The sequence below is a fragment of the Aotus nancymaae genome, unplaced genomic scaffold (assembly GCF_030222135.1).
Source record: "Aotus nancymaae isolate 86718 unplaced genomic scaffold, 86718_ANA_hifiasm-v0.15.2.pri h1tg000006l, whole genome shotgun sequence".
Lineage (NCBI taxonomy): Eukaryota > Metazoa > Chordata > Mammalia > Primates > Aotidae > Aotus > Aotus nancymaae.
This window is the reverse complement of record NW_026988417.1, coordinates 47,301,618-47,321,900: the sequence shown is the minus strand read 5'-3', so window position 1 is coordinate 47,321,900 and position 20,283 is coordinate 47,301,618. Positions and strand designations below refer to the sequence as shown.

The 20,283-nt window shown below is 41.6% G+C and overlaps 1 protein-coding gene across 1 annotated transcript; it reads right to left on the bottom strand.

Moving 5' to 3' along the window:
* Positions 1 to 12,986: 12,986 nt before the first annotated feature.
* On the bottom strand, positions 12,987 to 13,754 carry LOC105709249 (phosphoglycerate mutase 1-like). The gene has a single exon (XM_012441077.2). The coding sequence runs from the start codon at positions 13,752 to 13,754 to the stop codon at positions 12,987 to 12,989; it is 768 nt and encodes a 255-aa protein (XP_012296500.2).
* Between the last annotated feature and the right edge of the window lie 6,529 nt (positions 13,755 to 20,283).

Genomic DNA, 20,283 nt, shown 5'->3' with positions numbered 1-20,283 from the left:
AATATGCAGAGTCAGCTCTTAGTCAAAGGTTAGAGGAGGAGAGTTTTTTCCACATTTGGTGACTATAATTTCACTACAACAAATATTTGAAGGAAAAAAAGGCTTTCTGAATAGCCATCCCTTGCTTTTCTTTCTTGTATGACAGTTTCATTTTCAGGCAGAAGCAAGGAGAAAAAAAAAAAACCCTCCACAGGAGGTGACCCTTGCTACAGTGCTCCTCATGCTGTCAATCAAACAGAACCATCTGTCTCACTTTAGATTTCAGAAGCCATCTTGCACATCTGCTGTGCCTTTTCTATTGCCACTTATAGAACACACTAAGAGCTGTTAGATGAATTAGAGGAACCAGAGTGCAGCTGCATGGAGCTGGTTTGAATTTTGCAGCTGGGTCCCACATATCAATCTTAGTCTTGAAATTTTTTTTAATGAGATTAGAACCACAAAATAATTTATTAATAATAACTTCTAAGAGAGTGGGTCTTAAATTTTTATTCTCTGAAAGTTTAAAGTATATATTTTTTACAACTCTCACCAAATGCTTAAAATTCTAGCCAACGGTAATATTTAAGTAGTTATTCACGAGCTCCTCTTAAGAAAAAGTGTCACATGGAAAAAAAGTTTTTAAAACTATAACTCAAGAGCCAAATATTTTCTGATATAGAAGCAAGTTTGATGCTTGTTATAGAAAATGCTAGAAGTTTGCAGGTCACAAATCTAAAATATTAGCAGCTTTAGGTCAGTTTTTGTTTGTTTGTTTCCCCTTTGGGACAGGGTCTCACTCTGTCACCCAGGCTGGAGCACAGTTGAGCTGATTCCCGGCTCATTGCAACCTCCACGTAAGGCTCCCACCTCGGCCTCCTGAGTAGCTGGGACTACAGGCACGTGCCACTATGCCCAACTAATTTTTGTATTTTTTGTAGAGGCGGGATTTCACCATGTTGTCCAGGCTGATCTCAAACTCTTGGGCTCAAGCGGTCTACCTACCTCCACTTCCCAAGGTGCTGGGATTACAGGTGTGAGCCACTGCGCCTAACCAGTTCCTGCAGCATTTTCACATGCCTTTAGGATAACGCTTACTACATCACAATTGTTTGTCTACCTGTTTCGCCCACAATACTGATCCTATAAGTAAAGGGACCCGCCACCATATCAACAATGTCACGTATACCAGGCTCTTTTAAAAATGTTTCGTTAAATGAAAAATCATAGTATGTAGTAGAAAAAGTGTTGTTATGTTTCTTGAAAGACACAGTCGGAATTCCACATCATGCAGGATAGATGTCATGACAAGAGTTTGTGGAATTCTTCTGCACCTATACCCGTATAGTGTCTTTCCTCCATGACACACACAGCTCTTCTGCCTGTGCTCCTATCCAGGACCAGCCCTGTACTTATGAGGTAGATTGCATCCTCTTTCACCTACTCAAGGTGTTCACCTACTCAAGGTACTCATCTCCAACAGTTCTACCCACTCCGTCTCCCATCCCTGATTTCTCTTCACTGTAAGAAAACTCCCATCAGCTTATAAATGAGTTATGATTCTCACCTTTGACAACAAAAATCCCAAAGCTTTTCTTGACTTCATATCCTCATTTATTTGCTCTTTTATGACAAAACTCCTTGAAAGAATTATCTCTACTTCCTGTGTCTAATTCCTCTCTTCCTAGTCTCTCTTGGGCCCACTCCAAACACTTTTACCCTAGCCCTTCCGTGGCAAATGTCCTCATCAAAGTCTCCATGACCTTTGTGTTACTAAATCAGTCTTTCAGTCTTTCAATTCTCAATCATTGTATATGTGACCTATTCTAAACTTTTGACACAGTCAATCACTCCTTTATTCTCTTCACTTTGTTCAAAAATTTGGCCTCCTTTTCCTTTTTTCCCTCTATCTCACTGACCACTCTTTTTCAGTTTCCTTTGCTGGTTCTTTCTTGTCTCTCTGATTTCCAAATTTTTGGGGTTGCTTTGACTCAGACAGACCTTAGACATCTTGGTAGTCACTTTCTTGGTAACCTCCACTGGTTTCAAGGCTTTAAATACCATACGATAAATGCCAAATTTAGGTGTTTTGTTTTTATTTTTTTAACCAAGTCTCTGTTGCCCAGTCTGGAGTGTAGTAGTATGATCTGGAATCACTGCAGCCTCCACCTCCTGGGTTCAAGCCTCAGCTTCCCAAGTAGCTGGGAATACAGGCATGTACCACCATGCCTGGCTAATTTTTTGTATTTTTAGTAGAGACAAGGTTTCACCCTGTTGGCCAGTCTGGTCTTGGACTCCTGACCTCAAATTATCCACCTCAGCCTCCCAGAGTGCTGGGATTACAGGCATGAGCCACTGTGCCCAGCCTTAAATTTGGTTTTCGAGTATAGACCTCACTCTGGAACTTCAGATGCATATGTCTGCCTACATGTATCTAATTTGCATCTCAGACTTTACATAGCTGAAACCAAATTTCTGGTCTTTAACACTACAACAGAAAAAAAAATGAAACTCTTCTTTTCAGTCTTCTCCATCTCATTTGAAGGCAGCTCCTTTTTCCATTTTATTTGACTAAAATCTGTGCAGGCATCCTTGACTCTTCTTTCCCTCTCACTCTACATAAAATTTCTTTGTGACTTTTATTGGATTTACCTTCAAAGTATATCCATAATCTGATCCCTTATTATTATTATTTTGAGACAGGATCTCACTCTGTCACCCAGGTTGGAGTACAGTGGCACAATCTTGGCTCACTGGAACCTCTGCCTCCCAGGCTCAGGAATGGTGAATTGTATTATGCAGATATCTGAGGGCAATTACATAGAGCCTAAGATGGGTACCTGCTTGGCATGTTTGAGAAAATGCAAGAGCAGTGTTGCTGGAGTATAATTCATGAGGGAAAGCATGGTGGAGTATAAAGTCTGGAGGAAAAGGGGAGAAAGACCGAAGGGCCTCCTATGCCACTGTAAAGACTTTGGCTTTTATTGGAGAGATGGGAAACCATTTGGAGGGTTCTGAGTAAAGAAGTGGCCATCTACTTGGATTTTAATAAGATCACTCTGGCTACTGTGTTAAGAGTAAAGTGAAGCAAGACCTGGAGTCCAGTTCGGGGCTTCTGCAATAATTTAGGCAAGAGATCATGATGATGTGAATCAAGGTGGTAGCAGGAGAGCTAATTAGAAGGGATCAGGCCGGGTGCAGTTGTTCATGCCTATAATCCCAACACTTTGGGAGTCCAAGGTGGATGGATGGCCTGAGCTCAAGAGTTCGAGACCAGCCTGAACAACATGGCAAAACTGTTTCTATTAAAAATATGAAAAATTAGCCAGGTATGGTGGTGTGTGCCTGTGGTCCCAACTACTTGGAAGGCTGAGGTGGAAGGATCACGCCACTGCACTCCAGCCTGGGTGACAGAGTGAGACTCCGTCTCAAAAAAAAAAATAAAAAATTGCAACTCCTCGCTTCTTTTTCTCCCATCCTCAATCACTACCCATTGCAGGCATTTCCTATCCCTCTCCTATTCCCTGTATTTCCCCACCTTTGGTAGCACTTACTACAACCCAACCTATTATTTTACTTATTCCTTGTCTATTTATAGGTAAGCACCATGAGGCAGGATTTTAATTTTTTCATTGATGTATCCCTAGTGCCTAAAACAGTGCCTGGCACTTAGGTGCTTAAACAATATTTTTTAAAAGACTAAATAAATAAATAAGTTATAGTCATTAATGAGCATATATCATATGCCAGGGACTGGATAAGAGAATCCCTTAAGCCCAGGAAGTTCGAGGCCTGCCTGGACAACGTAGTAAGATCTCATCTCTTAAAAAACAGCCAGGTGCTGTGGCTCACATCTGTAATCCCAGCACTTTGGGAAGCCGAGGCGGGTGGATCACAATGTCAGGAGTTTGAGACCAACATGGTGAAACACCCCATCTCTACTAAAAATACAAAAATTAGCCGGGTGTAGTGGCAAGCACCTGTAATCCCAGCTACTCAAGAGGCTGAGGCAGGAGAATCGCTTGAACCAGGGAGATGGAGGTTGCAGTGAGCCAACATCACGCCATTGCACTCCAGCCTGGGTGACAGAGTGAGACTCTGTCTCAAAGGGTGAGACTCCATTTCAAAACACACTCACACATACTCCACTCCTGAAAGTCTAGATATTTTTGGCAGAGATAGTAAGAATATCTAATATTTGTCAAGCACTAGGCACTGTTCTAAGAATTTTGCATGTATCGTTTCATTTAGTTCTCAAAATAAGAAGTGGATACTATTAAATAATATTTTACAAACAAGGGGACCGAAGCACTGAAATGAAGAAGCATACTCAATGTCACAGAGCTAGTAACCAGTGATACTAGGATTCAAATCCATACAGTCTGACTTTGGAACCCATATGATTAAGGACTTTAGTTTGCAGTTTATAATGCAATGAAGTCACTACTGTGATTAAAGGGAGCCTAGGTCATTAAAGGAAAACATAGTAGGTCAGACTTTCTGGGAGAGGTGATTGTGAGGGACTGCAGTTAGTTAGCCAAGGGAAGAACAAGGGAATGGATGCTTAGGGCAGAAAGTGCAGCATATGCAATAACAGGTGAAAGAGTGGGTGCTTGGGCATCCTACAAATGTTATTAGTAATAGCTAGAGAATAAAGTGGCAGAGAGAAGGTGATAAGAGCAGATAAGGTAGACAGAGGCCATATCATGAAGGGCCTCAAATGTCATAATTAGGATTTTACATTTTATCTTTTTAAAAAAATTTTTTCTTTTGAGACAGTGTCTCACTCTGTCGCCCAGACTGGAGTGCAGTGGTGCAATCTCAACTCACTGCAACCTCCACCTCCCAGGTTCAAGCAATTCTCCCTGCCTCAGCCTCCCGAGTAGTTGGGATTACAAGCACCTGCCACCGTGCCCGGTTAATTTGTTTGTATTTGAAGCAGAGATGGGTTTTCACCATGTTGGCCAGCCTGGTCTCGAACTCCTGACCTCAGGTGATCTGCCTGCCTCGGCCTCCCAAGGTACTGGGATTGTAGGCATAAGCCACTGCACCTGGTCTTTACATTTTATCTTGAAGGCAATAGGGAAAGCCACAGATGGATTTTAAACAAGGAAATGGAAATACAATCAGATTTGAATTGCAGAAAAATCACTCTGAGCTGTGTAGGTAACAGTTAAATTAAAGGCAAGGAGAACAGCTATATTTAATTAAGGTTGTTTTAGTAATACAAGGAAAAAGAATGAAGACTTGAACTAAGATGGTTGAAGTGGTGATGAAGACAGGTGAACAGATTTAAGAAACAATAAAAACATATAATCAAAGGGATGCAGTTACCAACTAAGGAGGGTTGTTAAAGAGGAAGAGGACAAGAATGACTCTCAGGTTTGGTAACAGTACTGGGTGGTAGAACCACTGACTGCCATAGGGAATACTAGAGGGAGAAAAATTTGATTGAGGGAGAAAAGTATATCAGTTGAGTGTTGGACGTGCTGAGTTTACAATTATCTTTGTTCCTTTGTGCTGCTATAATGGAATACCACAGGCCGGGTAATTTACCAAGAACAGAAATTTATTTCTTATAGTTCTGGAGGCTGGGAAGCCCAAGATTAACGCACCAGCACGTTCAACTGTATGGTGAGGGCTTTGTTTTTCAGAGGGGAGGAACACTATGTCCTCATGTGGAGGAAGGGGTTAGGACAAGTCAGCCAAATGCTGCAATGCCTCTTTTATAAGGTCCTTAATCCCATCAGTAAGGGAGCAGCCATCCGGGCATGGTGACTCATGCCTGTAATCCCAGCATTTTGGGAGGTTGAGGTAGGCGGATCACCTGAAGTCGGCAGTTCGAGACCAGCCTGACCAACATGGAGAAACCCCATCTCTACTAAAAATACACAATTAGCAGGGTGTGGTGTGGCATGCCTAATTCCAGCTACTTCGGAGGCTGAGGCAGGACAATCACTTAAACCCCAGAGGCAGAGGTTGCGGTGAGCCGAGATTGTGCCATTGCACTCCAGCCTGGGCAACAAGAATGAAACTCTGTCTCAAAAAAAAAAAAAAAAAAAAGTGGGGGGAGTTGGGGGAGTGGGGGAAAGCAGCCCTCAAGGCCTAATCACCTCTTAAAGGCACCATCTTTTTTTTTCTTTTTTGGAGATAGGGTCTCACTCTGTCACCCAGCCTGGAGTACAGTGGCATAGTCACCACTCGCAGTGGCCTCAAACTCTCAGGCTTAGGTAATTGAACCACCTCAGCTTCCTGCGTAGCTGGGATTACAGATGCACACCACCACACCCAGCTAATTTTTTGTAGATATGAGGTTTCACCACCTTATCCAATCTGGTCTTGAACTCCTGGGCTAAGTGATCCTTCTGTCTTGGCCTCCCAAAATGCTGGGTTTATACACTTGAGCCACTGCATTTGGCTAGCCCCACCTCTTAATATCATCATATTTGCAACACCTGAGTTTTGGAGAGAACCTATACAAAACATAGCAGAATACCCTAGTGGAGAGCTGTAGTGAGCAGTTGGATGTATTGGTCTGGAGCTACTAGCTCTATGACCTTGAGTGTGCTTAGGTCCCCTGGTTTGTAAAAATAGTTTTTTAATAGTGTCCACCTCTTATTTTGAGAACTAAATAAAATGATACATGTAAAATTCTTAGAACAGTACCTGGTACAAAGTAACAGTGCCTGATGTAGGACTCAGGAAAACATCTGGGCTAGGGACATCAGGCCATAGATGAAGTTGATGTCATAGTAGCAAAAGAGTAAAATGAACACTGGGAAACACGCACATTTAAAGCAGTGAGTTTGAGCATCAAATCACCTTGGGAAGTTTTTAAAAATACAGATTCTCTGGAGCCCCTCCCCAAATCTACTGAAGCAGAATCTTCAGAGATGAGAGAAGGAGGAATCTAAATTTTTAAGAGCTCTCAGTTAATTTTGCTTGGGCCAGCCTGCAACTGGAAACCAGTGATTAAAATGATGGGAAGAGATCAAGAAACATACTTTTAAAAAGAGGCAAGAAAGGGAATAAATAATAATGCCTAACATTGATTACACACTTAGTGTGAGTCAGGTACTATTCTAAACACTTTAGAGCAATCTCATATGAATCCTTATAACAACCCAGTAGGTACTTGGTACTATTATCCCCACTCTATACATGAGGAATTTGAGATACAAGGATGTCGTGTAATTTATTGAAGTTCAAATTGCTAATAAGTGGTAGATCCAGGATTTAGATCTAGTCCATGCTCTAGATTAGTGCCTCTAAGATTTTTTTATTTCTATTTTTTGAGACAGGATCTTGCTCTTCACCCAGGCTGGAGTGCAGTGGCTCAATCATAGCTCACTATAATCTTGAGCTCCTGCTCAGACCTACTCAATCAGAATCTGCATTTTAAACAAATTCATAAGCACTGTAGTTCCAGCTATTCAGGAGGTTCAGGCAGGAGGATCATTTGAGGCTAAAAGTTTGAGATCAGCCTGGGTAACATATCAAGACCCAGTCTCTACACACAAAAAATTTTTTAAATAGCCACCTGTTGGTGGTATGTGCCTGTAGTCCCATCTACCCTGGAGGCTGAGGCAGGAGAATCACTTGATCCCAAAAGTTTGAGGCTGCAGTGAGCTGTAGTGGCACCACTGCACTGCAGGCTGGGCAACAGAGTGAGATCCTACCTCAAAGAAAAGGAAAGAAAGCCAGGCGCAGTAGCTTACGCCTGTAATCCCAGCACTTTGGGAGGCCGAGGTGGGTGGATCACGAGGTCAAGAAATCGAGACCATCCTGGCCAACATGGTGAAAGCCGTCTATACTAAAAATACAAAAATTAGCCAGGTGTGGTGGTCTGTGCCTGTAGTCCCAGCTACTTGGGAGGCTGAGACAAGAGAATCACTTGAACTTGGGAGGCAGAGGTTGCAGTGAGCGGAGATCACACTACTGCACTCCAGCCTGGGCAACAGAGGGAGACTCCATCTCAAAAAAAGAAAGAGAGAGAGAGAGAGAGGGAGGGAGGGAGGGAGAGAGGGAGGGAAAGCAGTAGGGAGAGAGGGAGGGAAAGCAGGAGGGAGGGAGGAAGGAAGGAAGAAGGGAAGGAAGGAAGGGAGGGAGGGAGGAAGGAAGGAAGAAGGGAAGGAAGGAAGGAAGGGAGGGAGGGAGGAAGGAAGGAAGAAGGGAAGGAAGGAAGGAAGGGAGGGAGGGAGGGAGGGACTAAAGTTAATTTAAAAGGGCAAGGACAGGGATAATTCTGGGCTATCAACCAGAGTATGATTAGTCAAATCAATCTTATTCTGTGTATCTGTGGTCTAATTTAAAAAATCCAGAATTTGAAATGAGTTTTAAACATTCTCTATAATATAATCTAAAGAAAAAAGTAGAGTGTTCCTGAGTAGAAAAAAAAATTCATAAAAGTTATTTAGGAAAATAATGAAAACTAACAAAATGCAAAGTCCTTTTCCAAAATTCCCCCAAAAAAGTGTTCCAATGAAAGCAAAAAACTGGAAAATTTTCTTTAAAATGTTTTTCCAAATTTATTTATTTATTTATTTATTTATTTATTTATTTATTTATTTATTTATTTGAGACAGGGTCTCACTGTGGCGCAGGGGCATGATCTCGGCTCACTGCAATCTCTGCCTGCCTCCCGGGTTCAAGTGGTTCTCCTGCCTCAGCCTCCCCAGTAGCTGGGACTACAGGCTCCTGCCACCACATGTGGCTAATTTTTGCACTTTTAGTAGAGATGGGGTTTCACCATGTTAGCCAGGCTGGTCTCAAACTCCTGGCCTCAGGTGATCCACCCGCCTCAGCCTCCCAAAGTGCTGGGATTACAAATATGAGCCACCACTGTGCCTGGCCTGTTTTTCGAAATTTAAATGACAAATGCAAAAGAAGCCAGACATGAAACTGAGTGAATAAAATTGGGATGACTTTAATTTTAGAAAACAGAATATGAATATTTTCTTTTCTAGAGATCATTAATTTATAAAGCCAGCATATAACCGTATAATCCATACAAAATACAAAAATAAAATTGCTCAGCATTGATTTTTTTTTCTAAACAACTGTTAACTAAACAGACTGGAATATAGAATAGAAAGAAAAAATTGCATAAAAAGGACAAGAGAGATTTCTGATTTTTTTTTTAAGAGATGGGGGTCTTGCTCTGTCACCCAGGGTGGAGTACAATGGCACGATCACAGCTCATGGCAGCCTTGAACTCCTGGGCTCAAGTGATCCTCTCCTGAGTAGCTGGGATTATTACCACATCATAAATCTTATGTCTTTTTTCACATTTACCCAAAGTAAGTTATAGAATTGACCAAATAAGGATTCAAATTGCTTACCATCTGTATAGTCCCTGTATTAGTTATCCACTGTTGTGTAATAAATTATCCCAAGATTTAGCAGCTCAAAACAACACACGTTTATTATCTGGCAGTTTTTGTGGCTCAGAAATTTGGGATGGGTTAGTTGTGTGGTTCTGCCTCAGGATCTCTTACAAGGCTGTGATGAATATACAGGCTGGGGTTGCAATCATCTGAAGGCTTTCTTGGGGCTACAGTATCCACTTCCAAGGCAGCTTACTGACATGGTTGCTGGCAGGGGCCTTAGTTCCTCTCCTTCATGCTGGTTGAGTGTCCTCATGATCAGGCATCAGCCTTCTGCAGAGTGAGTGATGTGAGGACAGGAGGAAGCTGCAATGCCCTGTATGACCTAGTGTCAGAGATCACACACTGTCACTTCCTCCATATTTATTTGCAGTGAGCTACAGTCATATCACTGTACTCCAGCCTGGTTAATAGAGCAAGACCCAATCTCTGAAAATAATAGTTGAACTAAACTATAATCCATTTGCCAAAAACGCCTAGCTCACATCATAAGCAGATCCATATGTACCATAGCAAATGCTCATTGTTGCAGCTTCCCAGATGCCTCTCTTCCTTCTTTTGGTAGCAATGCCTTGATTTTCTTTTGCAAAACAAAGCATTCTTCCCTTTCAGTCAGTGTGGTGAGGTTGAGGCTGATTTCACTCCTTGGTTCTAGCTATGCGCTCACGCCTCAAGCTAGGCTGTTGTCCACACTGAGATCTCAGCTGAAAGTATTGGCAAAAGGCATACGTCTTCCACTGGGATTGCTCAACTGTTGGTGCCTGCCTGGGAAGGAAGTCACTGCAAAGGAAGTCACTGCAAAGGAAAGCAGAGACCAGAATGGAAGAAAGAAAGGTTTCTTGACGCTATCTTGAGAGTAGTTGGATCCAGCTGCACGTGGGGTACATATCTACTTCTGGACTTTGAAGAAAGAAAATCCTTTTTAATCTAATCTAGTTTAAACTGATGTCTAATTTTTGCTACAAAGAGTCCTTATAAATACATGAACCAACATGAAAGATGTCTGTAAAATACAGCAAAGCCAAAAAGGCAAGATGCAAGACACATATAGATGAATTCATTTTTTTGTCAAAAAATAAAATAAAAATTATACCTAGTATGTACTCCCAAAATTAAGGTAAAAACATTTTTAATAAAATAAAATAATAATCCTGGAAGAATATATACTAAACTGTTAGGAGTGTTCAACTCAAAAATAGAGAGAGAGAGAAAGAGGATGGAGTTTCTCTTTGAAGAATGGCATACAGGGGATTTTTGCTTTCTATATATTTCCTTATTTAAAAAATTTTTAATATTGAACATATATATATAATTATCACTTTAAAAATGAATATGACAGTAAAAAAATGAAAAGTATCTCATAATAGGGGAGAATTAGATAAATCATGATATCCATGCCACAAAGACTATTAAAATTCGTATTTTAAGTGAATATATAATAGCATAGTAAAATGATCACTATTTTATGGTAAATGAAAAAGTGGTGCACAAATGGCACAATGGAATTACAGCATTGTAGATAGAATAAAGATAAAAGAACCAAGTGCTTAACAGTAAGGACTCTAGCATCAGGCAGCCAGCACTCAACTCCTAACCCGATCACCTGACCTATATGACTTTCAGCAAGTTCATGTCTCTGAACAGATTTTTTTCTTCTGTGAAAGGTAGAACATGGTAACAGCACCTAGGTCACAAGGTTGTTTTGAAGAACAAATTAGATAATTCATTTAAGGAGCCTGGAAAAAATATGAAAAAAAATACACCAAAATTTTAACAGTTGGGTTTTTCTTGGAGGGAATGGTGAAGTTACCAGTAAATTTTATTTTCTCCTATAAGCTTTCTATATTTTAAAAATTATCAGAAAAAAATAAAACTAGTATGTCTGGTTTCCTGTAAAATACAAAAATGATTGAGAGAAAAAAATATTAGCAATACTATCAGTATCTCAGAGAGCTTTAGCACAGTTTCCCATTTAGATGGTAGGTCTCTAACAACACTACTAGACTTATCACCAGATAAAAATGCAGCCAGGTGGGGTGGCTCATGCCTCTAATTCCAGGACTTTGGGAGGCCAAGGCAAGAGGACTGCTTGAAGCCAGGAATTCAAGACCAGCCTGGCAACACAGTGAGACCCCCACCTCTATAAAGTAAAAACTAAAAAATTAGCTGGGCATGGTAGTGCACACCTGCAGTCCTAGCTTCTTTGGGGGCTGAGGCAGGAGGATAGCTTGAGCCCAGGAATTTGGGGCTGCAGTGAGCTATTGTGGTACCACTGCATTCCAGCCTTTGAGCAACACTGTCTCTAAAAAATAAATAAAAATGTATGAAAAGGGGAAATCCTGGGAAAGTTCACAATCAAAAGGGAACACTTGAAGGAAGTAATAATAATCTCTTGTATTTGTATAACACTTTTTACTTTACAAATGCCATTGAATTGTCCAAAAAGCCCATATAGATATTGTTATTTCCGTTTTACCAACAAGAAACTGATGCTCAAAGAGATTAAATGACAAAAATCCACAATTTGCAAATAACCAAACTGGGTCTTGAATTCAGGTTTTCTAGGTTAAAAAGGAAAAAAAAAGATGTAATAAAAGAGCATAGCATTAGTGTGTTTCAGAATCCGGAGAACCTTTTCCTAGAAGTTGCCCATGATCATAATATTAGATATTTTTTCCTGTGACTTTTTTTTTGTTGTTGTTTATTGCACGTCACTCTTTATTATACTGATCTGGAAAAAGGATTTAGTACAGTTATGTTCAAATGAACACTGGACCTATGTGGCAGGGCCAAGCAACTACAACATGATTCAGAAATCAGTGAAAGAGACACTTGGACAGAACCAAGAGGCATTTCACTGCCACGAAACAAGGCGAGGAGGGATTCGAAAACACACAGCAGGAAGCACTCCTGCCCCTCAGAGGTCAAGGAGCTGATCCCATATTGGTATGAGGAATGGCTTATTTTCTGATGGCCACATGTGATACTATTTCAACAGCCACAAGAAACCCCAGAAGGGTTACTGTTTTGTATTATTTATATATACTACACTTTTAAAAATATATATAAAAGTAAATGTAACACCTAAACTAAATTCAGGATTGATCCAACCTTCTAGAGGCAGCTCCTCTGGGGTCAGGGAGGAAACAGTTGTCACATCACCATGCAGGTTACATTCATCTTCCACTGGAATTACCAGAGTCCCCAGGCAGTGGCCTGACTGCAGGCAGCAGGGGACTGGCTCCTGGGGGCAGACAGGCTCTCTTGCTTCTCATCATTGGTCATGGCTTAGCATGGTTCCTCCCTACAAGTCCTTAGTAAACAAAGCACTTACAAAAACCCAGGTCACTACCTTTAAACTCTCTTGGATAAGGGGAGCCTTTCCACAGCTTGGACTGAGAACCTGTGCCCTAGAAGTACTATTCTGACTAGAACGTATGAAGGGAGTGGGTGCAGGAGACAAAATGGCTAAAATGAAAATGAGAGCTACCAGTCCCCATCTGCAGCTGCAACTCAAGATGTCTACAGATGTGGTCAGTGTGACATGTGCAGGAGGGAGGCGTAGAGGGATGTAACAGTCAGGGAGGGTGTTCCTGGGGACAGCAGCCTGCCCACTGGCCTTCACTTCTTGGCCTTGCCCTGGGCAGCCACAGCTTCCATGGCTTTACCCACGGTCTTTTCATCCCCTAGAAACTGCATGGGCTTGATGGGCTTCAAGTTCTTGTCTAATTCATAAACAATGGAAATAGCAGTTGGCAGGTTCAGCTCCATGATAGCTTCTTCAGAGAGACCCTCCAGATGCTTGGCAATGCCCCGGAGGCTGTTGCCATGAGCTGCAATCAGTACCTGTTTTCCCTCCTTGATCTGGGGAACTATTTCTTCATTCCAGAAGGGCAGAGCTGAAGCAGTGGTGTCCTTCAGACTCTCACAGGAGGGTAGCTGATCTTCTGTGAGGTCTGCATACCTGCGATCCTTACTGATGTTGCTGTAGAAAGGATGGTTGGGCTTCATCGGAGGTGGTGGGACATTATAGGAGCGCCTCCAGATCTTCACCTGGGCCTCACCATGCTTTGCAGCAGTTTCTGCTTCATTGAGATCGGTTAGACCCCCACAGTGCCGCTCATTTAGGCGCCAGGTCCTCACTACTGGCAGCCACATCTGATCGATGGCATCTAGCACTGTCCAGAGGGTCCGGATCGCTCTCTTCTGCTCTGAGGTGAAGCAGAGGTCAAACTCATAGCCAGCATCTAGCAGTGCCTGCCTGCCGTGCTTCACCTCCTTGTGGCTCGCCGGCCTCAGGTCGGCGTCGTACCAGCCACTGAAACGGTTCTCCATCCAGTTCCACGCTCTCTCACCGTGCTGGATCAGCACCAGTTTGTAGGCGGCCATGGCTGCGGGATGGGGATGCAGCCGACTTATTATTATTATTTTTTAAATTTTGAGATAGAGTTTCACTCTTGTCACTCAGACTAGAGTGCAATGGCACGATCTTGGCTCCCTGCAACCTCTACCTCCCAAGTTCAAGCGAGTCTCCTGTCTCATCCTCTCCAGTAGCTGGGATTACAGGCATCTGCCACCATGCCTGGCTAATTTTTGTACTTATTTTAGTAGAGACGGGGTTCCATTATGTTGGCCAGGCTGGTTTTGAACTCCTGACCTCAGGTGATTCACCTGCCTTGGCCTCCCAAAGTGCTGGGATTACAGGCATGAGCCACCACACCTGGCCATGTGACTCATTTTGAAAGGTCTTTTCATGTGTTAGGGAAATTCCACAATATTATTTTTATTCTTTAAAAGTACTTTGTTTTTGATGTTGTTTAGTTTCTAAGCAGACAAAAATTTTTAGTGCATGATTTCCTGTGTAATTCTTCAAAAATAATCAAATTTTGAGAGAATAGCTCCAGAGACTTTTAGTGTGTATAGATTTGCACTGGGGTAGAGATGAAAAAGGATAGCAGTAAAATAAGGAACTCATTGGCCAAAACTAGAGAAAATATTTACAATCTAAACATTAATAAGTATAAAGAAGGCATTGAAAGGTAATCAGTCTACATAGAGAGGGAAGTGACATGTGGATTTGTAAAAATAGGCAGGAGCCTTAAATAAATCTGAGTCTTAAATAAATAAATAGTGTGTTTGTCCTAAAGGCAGCGCAAGAAGTCTGCCTCTCGAATAAAGACCAACAGAGGCTATTAAAGGGAATTTTAGGAAGGGAGTGACATTGTCAGAATGGCAACAGAGGAAGTTGATTTTGGCAGCAGCTTTGGGAAAGGACCTGAGGAGGAAAAATATCTGGAAAGGAGGCTTTTCTCAAGGGGAGTAATGACTATACAGTGCACATAGGTGAAGTTGTAAAGATGGAAAAGATTGAGCACACAAGAGCCATCTATTTCAAACTTTTATGGAAATGTTCTGTTTTTTAAATCCTTTTAATCAAATCTTATTTGTCATCTATCTCTCCACTAGCCTTTGAATTTAGCTTTCATTAAGACTTACTCAAAATCATTATAATAATAGTGCGTTTTAAAATTGCTTGGGCCACCTGCACTGGTCAAATCAGCCCTCTCCCTGTCATGCCACTTTTAGTAGGATAGAAGGGAAGGCCACACAGCTGGCAAGGCTGCCACCTGCCTCTCTCCTACTAAGTGCTAAGAAATCAGACACAAAGCAGAGGCTATATGTATTAACCGTATGTTGCATTCCAACAAGACTCAAGGATGTTTGATCAGTTTCCTAGTGCAGCCATCTGGGCATTCCAAACTCCAGTAATAAACATTAACACCTTGGACTTGAAATGTTAAAATAAAACACCCATTGTTTCAAACATCATTCTGTGTCACGAATGTTTGTTAAGAGTGTTGGAAGGTGGGTAAAAGGCTATTTGATACTCAGACTCTTTTAGTAGCTTTTAGCTTGTTGGGACATGAGTTTCAATTCTTTGAACTGTAGTCCTCCTCCTATTTATACAGCACAGTTCATTGTTGGATAAACACTTAGCAGCCTGTAAGTTTTCACTTGGTTTTGTTTTGTTTTAAACTGTTGCTGATTTCATTTGCTTTGAGCTGCTTTGAATTTTTAAACTATATCCCGATAAATGGTGAATGTTAAATGTTTAATGGTGATGCTAGGAATTACGATTGCAACCACCAAAAAGAAAATAATACAGCAACAACAATTATTCTTTTCTCTTTTTTCTTTTTTTTGTTGTTGTTGTTGCTCAGGCTAGAGTACAGTGGCATGCGTGATCATGGCACACTGCAGACTGCATTCAAGCAGTCCTCCCACCTCAGCCTCCAGCATAGGATGACAAGCGTGTGCCACCATACTTAGCTAATTTTTAAATTTTTTTTGTAGAGATGGGGTGTCTCCCTGTGTTGCCTAGGCTGATATCAAACTCCTGGCCTCAAGCAATCCCCTCCCAAAATCCTAGGATTAGACCAGGCTCAGTGGCTCACACCTGTAATCCCAGCACTTTGGGAGGCCAAGGCGGGCAGATCACCTGCGGTCAGAAATTTGAGACCAGCCTGGCCAATATAGTGAAACCCTGTCTCTGCTAAAAATACAAAAATTAGCTGGGCGTGGTGGTGGACATCTGTAATCCCAGCTACTCAGGAGGCTGAGGCAGGAGAATTGCTTGAACCTGGGACGTGGAGGTTGCAGTGAGCCAAGATCGAACCACTGCACTCCAGCCTGAGTGACAGAGTCAGACTCTGTCTCAAAAAAAAAAAAAAAAAGCTAAGATTACAGGTGCAAGCCACTGCACCCAGCCAATTATTATTTTCATATCTACTATTTATATATCATGAAATTTAAGGACTTTAACAAACATCAATTATGAAACACTTTTTTCTTTGCCTTTTTTTTTTTTCAAGACAGAGTCTTGCTCTCTTGCCCAGATTGGAGTACAACGGCACGATCTTGGCTGACTGCAACCTCTACCTGCTGGGTTCAAGCAATTCTCCTGCCTCAGCCTCCCAAGTAGCTGAGATTACAGGCACCTGCCACCATGCCCAGCTAATTTTTTGTATTTTTAGTAGAGACAGGGTTTCACCATGTTGGCTAGGCTGGTCTTGAACTCCTGACCTCGTGATCTATCTGCCTTGGCCTCCCAAAGTGCTGGGATTACAGGCATGAGCCACCGTGCCCAGATGAAACAACATTTTTTTTCTTAGTGACTTGGTTTCCTTAGAGACTGAGCCATCACATCACATCAACTTTCATTGGTATAAATCTAGGAAAGGTCAATTTCATCTCCTAACCTGGGAGCCATAGCTAGTCCTACACCTTTGGACACTGAAGGAAGGGATTTTCTAAAGAAATGTGTTCTTGATGGCTAAATTCAGAAAGATTTAAACAAGGCCACGAGAAGCTCATTGGCCCTGGTAAAATCAGCCCTCTGCCTACTGCCTGTCATACTATCTTCAGCAGCATAGAAGGGAAGGCTGCACAGCTGGCTCTCTCTTACTAAGTGCTAAGAAATCAGGCACAAAGCAGAGGCTATAAAGAAAACTGATACCTCTACCAAAAGGAAAATAAATCATTATATACAAAAGATAGCTGCTCATATGTTTATTGCAGCTCTGTTCACAACAGTGAAGTCACAGATCAACCTAAGTGGGCATCAGCAAATGTTTGGATAGACCTGGTGCTGTGGCTCATGTCTGTAATCTCAGCACTTTGAGAGGCCAAGGCAGGTGATCACTTGAGGTCAGAAGTTTGAGACTAGCCTGGCCAACATGGTGAAACCCCATCTCTACTAAAAATATAAAAAATTAGCCCGGTGTGGTGGCAGGCACCTGTAATCCCAGCTACTTGGGAGGCTCAGGCAGAAGAATCACCTGAACCCGAGAGGCAGAAGTTGCAGTGAGCTGAGATTGTGCCACTGCACCCCAGCCCAAATGACAGAGCAAGACTCCATCAAAAACAAAAAAAAAGGATTGGATAAAGAATGTGTGGTACATATACACCATAGAATACTACTCAGCCATATAAAAGATTGAATTCATGTCTTTTGCAGCAACATAGGTGGAACTGGAGACCATTATCTTAAGTGAAATAACTTAGAAAGTCAAATACCACATGTTCTTACTTGTAAATGAGAGCTAAATAATGTGTTCACATGGACATAGAGAGTGAAATAATAGACAATGGAGACTCAGAAGGGTGAAGGAGCAGGAGAGGGAGGGGGCGGGGGGATGAAAAATTACCTGATGTGTACAGTATACACTATTTGGGTGGTGGTTACACTAAAAGCCCAGACCTCACTATGCAATAAATCCCTATAGCAAAACTGCACTTGTACCCCTTTAAATCTATATAAAAATAAAGCATGCTTACATTTGTCTTTTATAGCTGTAAAGACATGTAGTATGAACCAATAAAGAAAGAAACATGTTGTAATATTTTTTTTAAGATGCAGTCTTGCTTTGTCACCAGGTTGGAGCACATTGGCGTAATCTCAGCTCACTGCAACCTCTGACTCCCAGGTTCAAGTGATTCTCCTGCCTCAGCCTCCCAAGTAGCTGGGACTTACAGGCACGTGCCATCACACCTGGCTAATTTTTGTATTTTTAGTAGAGACGGGGTTTCACTGTGTTGGCCAGGATGGTCTCGATTTCTTGACCTTATGATCCACCCACCTCGGCCTCCCAAAGTGCTAGGATTACAGGCGTGAGCCACTGCTCCCAGCCACATTGTAATTTTTTAAGAAAGGAAGACTGATACCCACCTTCCCTTAAGTGACCACCAGCATTAATCCCATTATGCCAAATGTCGTAAACTTCAGGCAAACAGAGTTCAAACCAGCTGCTTCATTCATTATCATTCAGACAGTTTAGTATATTCATGGATCTGAGTCAATTTCCCACTCTTCCTCAACCAAACAAATTCTTCCACTATATGCTTTGGAATTCATGGTTCCTCTTTCTTGAACTGAAGTTTGTCTCACCTTTGAAGAAACTACACTCTCAGCTGTCTTAGTGGTTACTGTTTTCTCCTACATCTCATTTTCACAGGACCTAGAGGTGATATCCTTGTTTCTTATCATTGCTTTTAGATATTTTTATGGTTCCTCCTCCCTAAAAACAAAATAAACAAAACCCCTTAACTTTTTTGAAGCATATGTCAACAGATCACTACTCTTCTTTATTGAGTCACCTACCAGCCACTTACTAACTCTTGTTTATTCAACAAAGATTTTAGTGTCGATTTTTTTCTCTCTGTCCATCACTATCCCATACTCCTATGATTGGTGACTTTAGCATCCGCAAAAAAATAATCCTTGTAAACACCCTAGCCTCTTAGTTCCTTAATCTTTTTCCTTCCTTCCTTCCCCTTCCCTTTCCCCTTTCTGTTTCTGTTTCTCTTCCCCTTTCTCTTTTTCCTCTTTTTCTTTCTCTTTCTCTTCCTCTTTCTCTTTCTCTTCTCTCTCTCTTTCAAGGTGTTGCTCTGTCACTCAGGCTGGAGTACAGTGGTGTGATCACAGCTCACTGCAGCCTTGACCTTCCAGGCTCAAGTGATCCTCTTACCTCAGCCTCCTGATTAGCTGCAGCCACAGGTGCACACCACTGCACCCAGCTAATTTTTTCTGTTTTTTGTAGAGACAGGGTCTCATTTTGTTGCCCAGGCTGGTCTCAAACTCCTGAGCTCAAGCAATCCTCCCGCCTCAGCCTCCCAAAGTGCTGGGATTACAGGTGTAAGCCACCACATGTGGACTTCTCATGTCCAATATTATTTTCTTCCACTCCATTTCAACAAAACACCATCATGGTCATACACCTTGATAAATTAGAATTTATTATTACCATATCATCCACCAAATATTGTTTATTTATTTAACTTTTCTTTTTTATTGTTCATGACCTAATGGGCAAGAACAAAAATCTTGATTTCTAGAATCCTATACTCTTATGATCAATCATCCTTCTCTTTCTAGCTCTACCCCTATCACCACATTCAACCATTACCTTTGGAGCAGCCAATCCAGTGACCTACCACTTCTTCACCGTCCATCATTCCATGCACATTACTTTCTTTTCTCCTTATGGACATCCAACTGCCTTGTTCCTCTCACTCTCCAATCTTGCTAGAGAAACCTAACTCTGTCTGAAATATAATGCTCTATCCACTTCCCATCAGCACTGAACAGTTGAACATTGTTGGAAAAAAAATATGTAACTATGTTGACTGGTCTTCCTTCAAAAATGTTTTAACCGTACATCTCAAATCAGCTCTGACTCTGTTGAACAATCTTGCTACATTTTTTCTGGCCTTTTCCACTCTCCTAGATAATTATTTCACACCTCCTTTTCTTTCTGTAAACTACAAACATTCTTACTCCATTTCTTGCTTTTAGATAATGACCACCCTTTGAATTGGAAAAAATAGAAGCAATAAGAAAAAAAACCACTCATTTTTTCTTCACTAAATCTATCAGCCTGCCAGGATCTATAGCTATGCACTTTGCCTTCCCTTCTGCTACCTTACATAAACCATCAGTGCTCCCGTCTGAAGCCAGCATTTCCACATGTGCATTAGATCCCATCCTTTTGGTTCACCGACGATTTCAATATCCCTTGCATCCACAATTTTTTATTCTCTTCTTGATCACTCCCATCAGGATACAGCAGGATATAAATTCTCTCTAGTATCCTCATCTTTTTTCAACTACATGGCACATCTTTCTTCACATGTGGCATGTTTTCCTACTTCCTTTTATAGAAATGGCCCATTCAAAATGTCTATTTTTACTGTCTTTACTTTGTCACCTTGCATTTTCAACTTGATTCACTTCTTTTCTAGTATTACAACATTCTAACTACTCCATGCCAGCATTACCCTAGAAAGCTGGAATGGACTATTTCTCTAAGACTACTCTTGTCCAGTTCAATAGCAAGCTGGGCACAATGGCTCATGCCTG

Bases quoted from the DNA above. Each gene is read 5' to 3' on its own strand.
- LOC105709249 (XM_012441077.2), bottom strand. From the start codon at position 13,754: ATGGCCGCCTACAAACTGGTGCTGATCCAGCACGGTGAGAGAGCGTGG.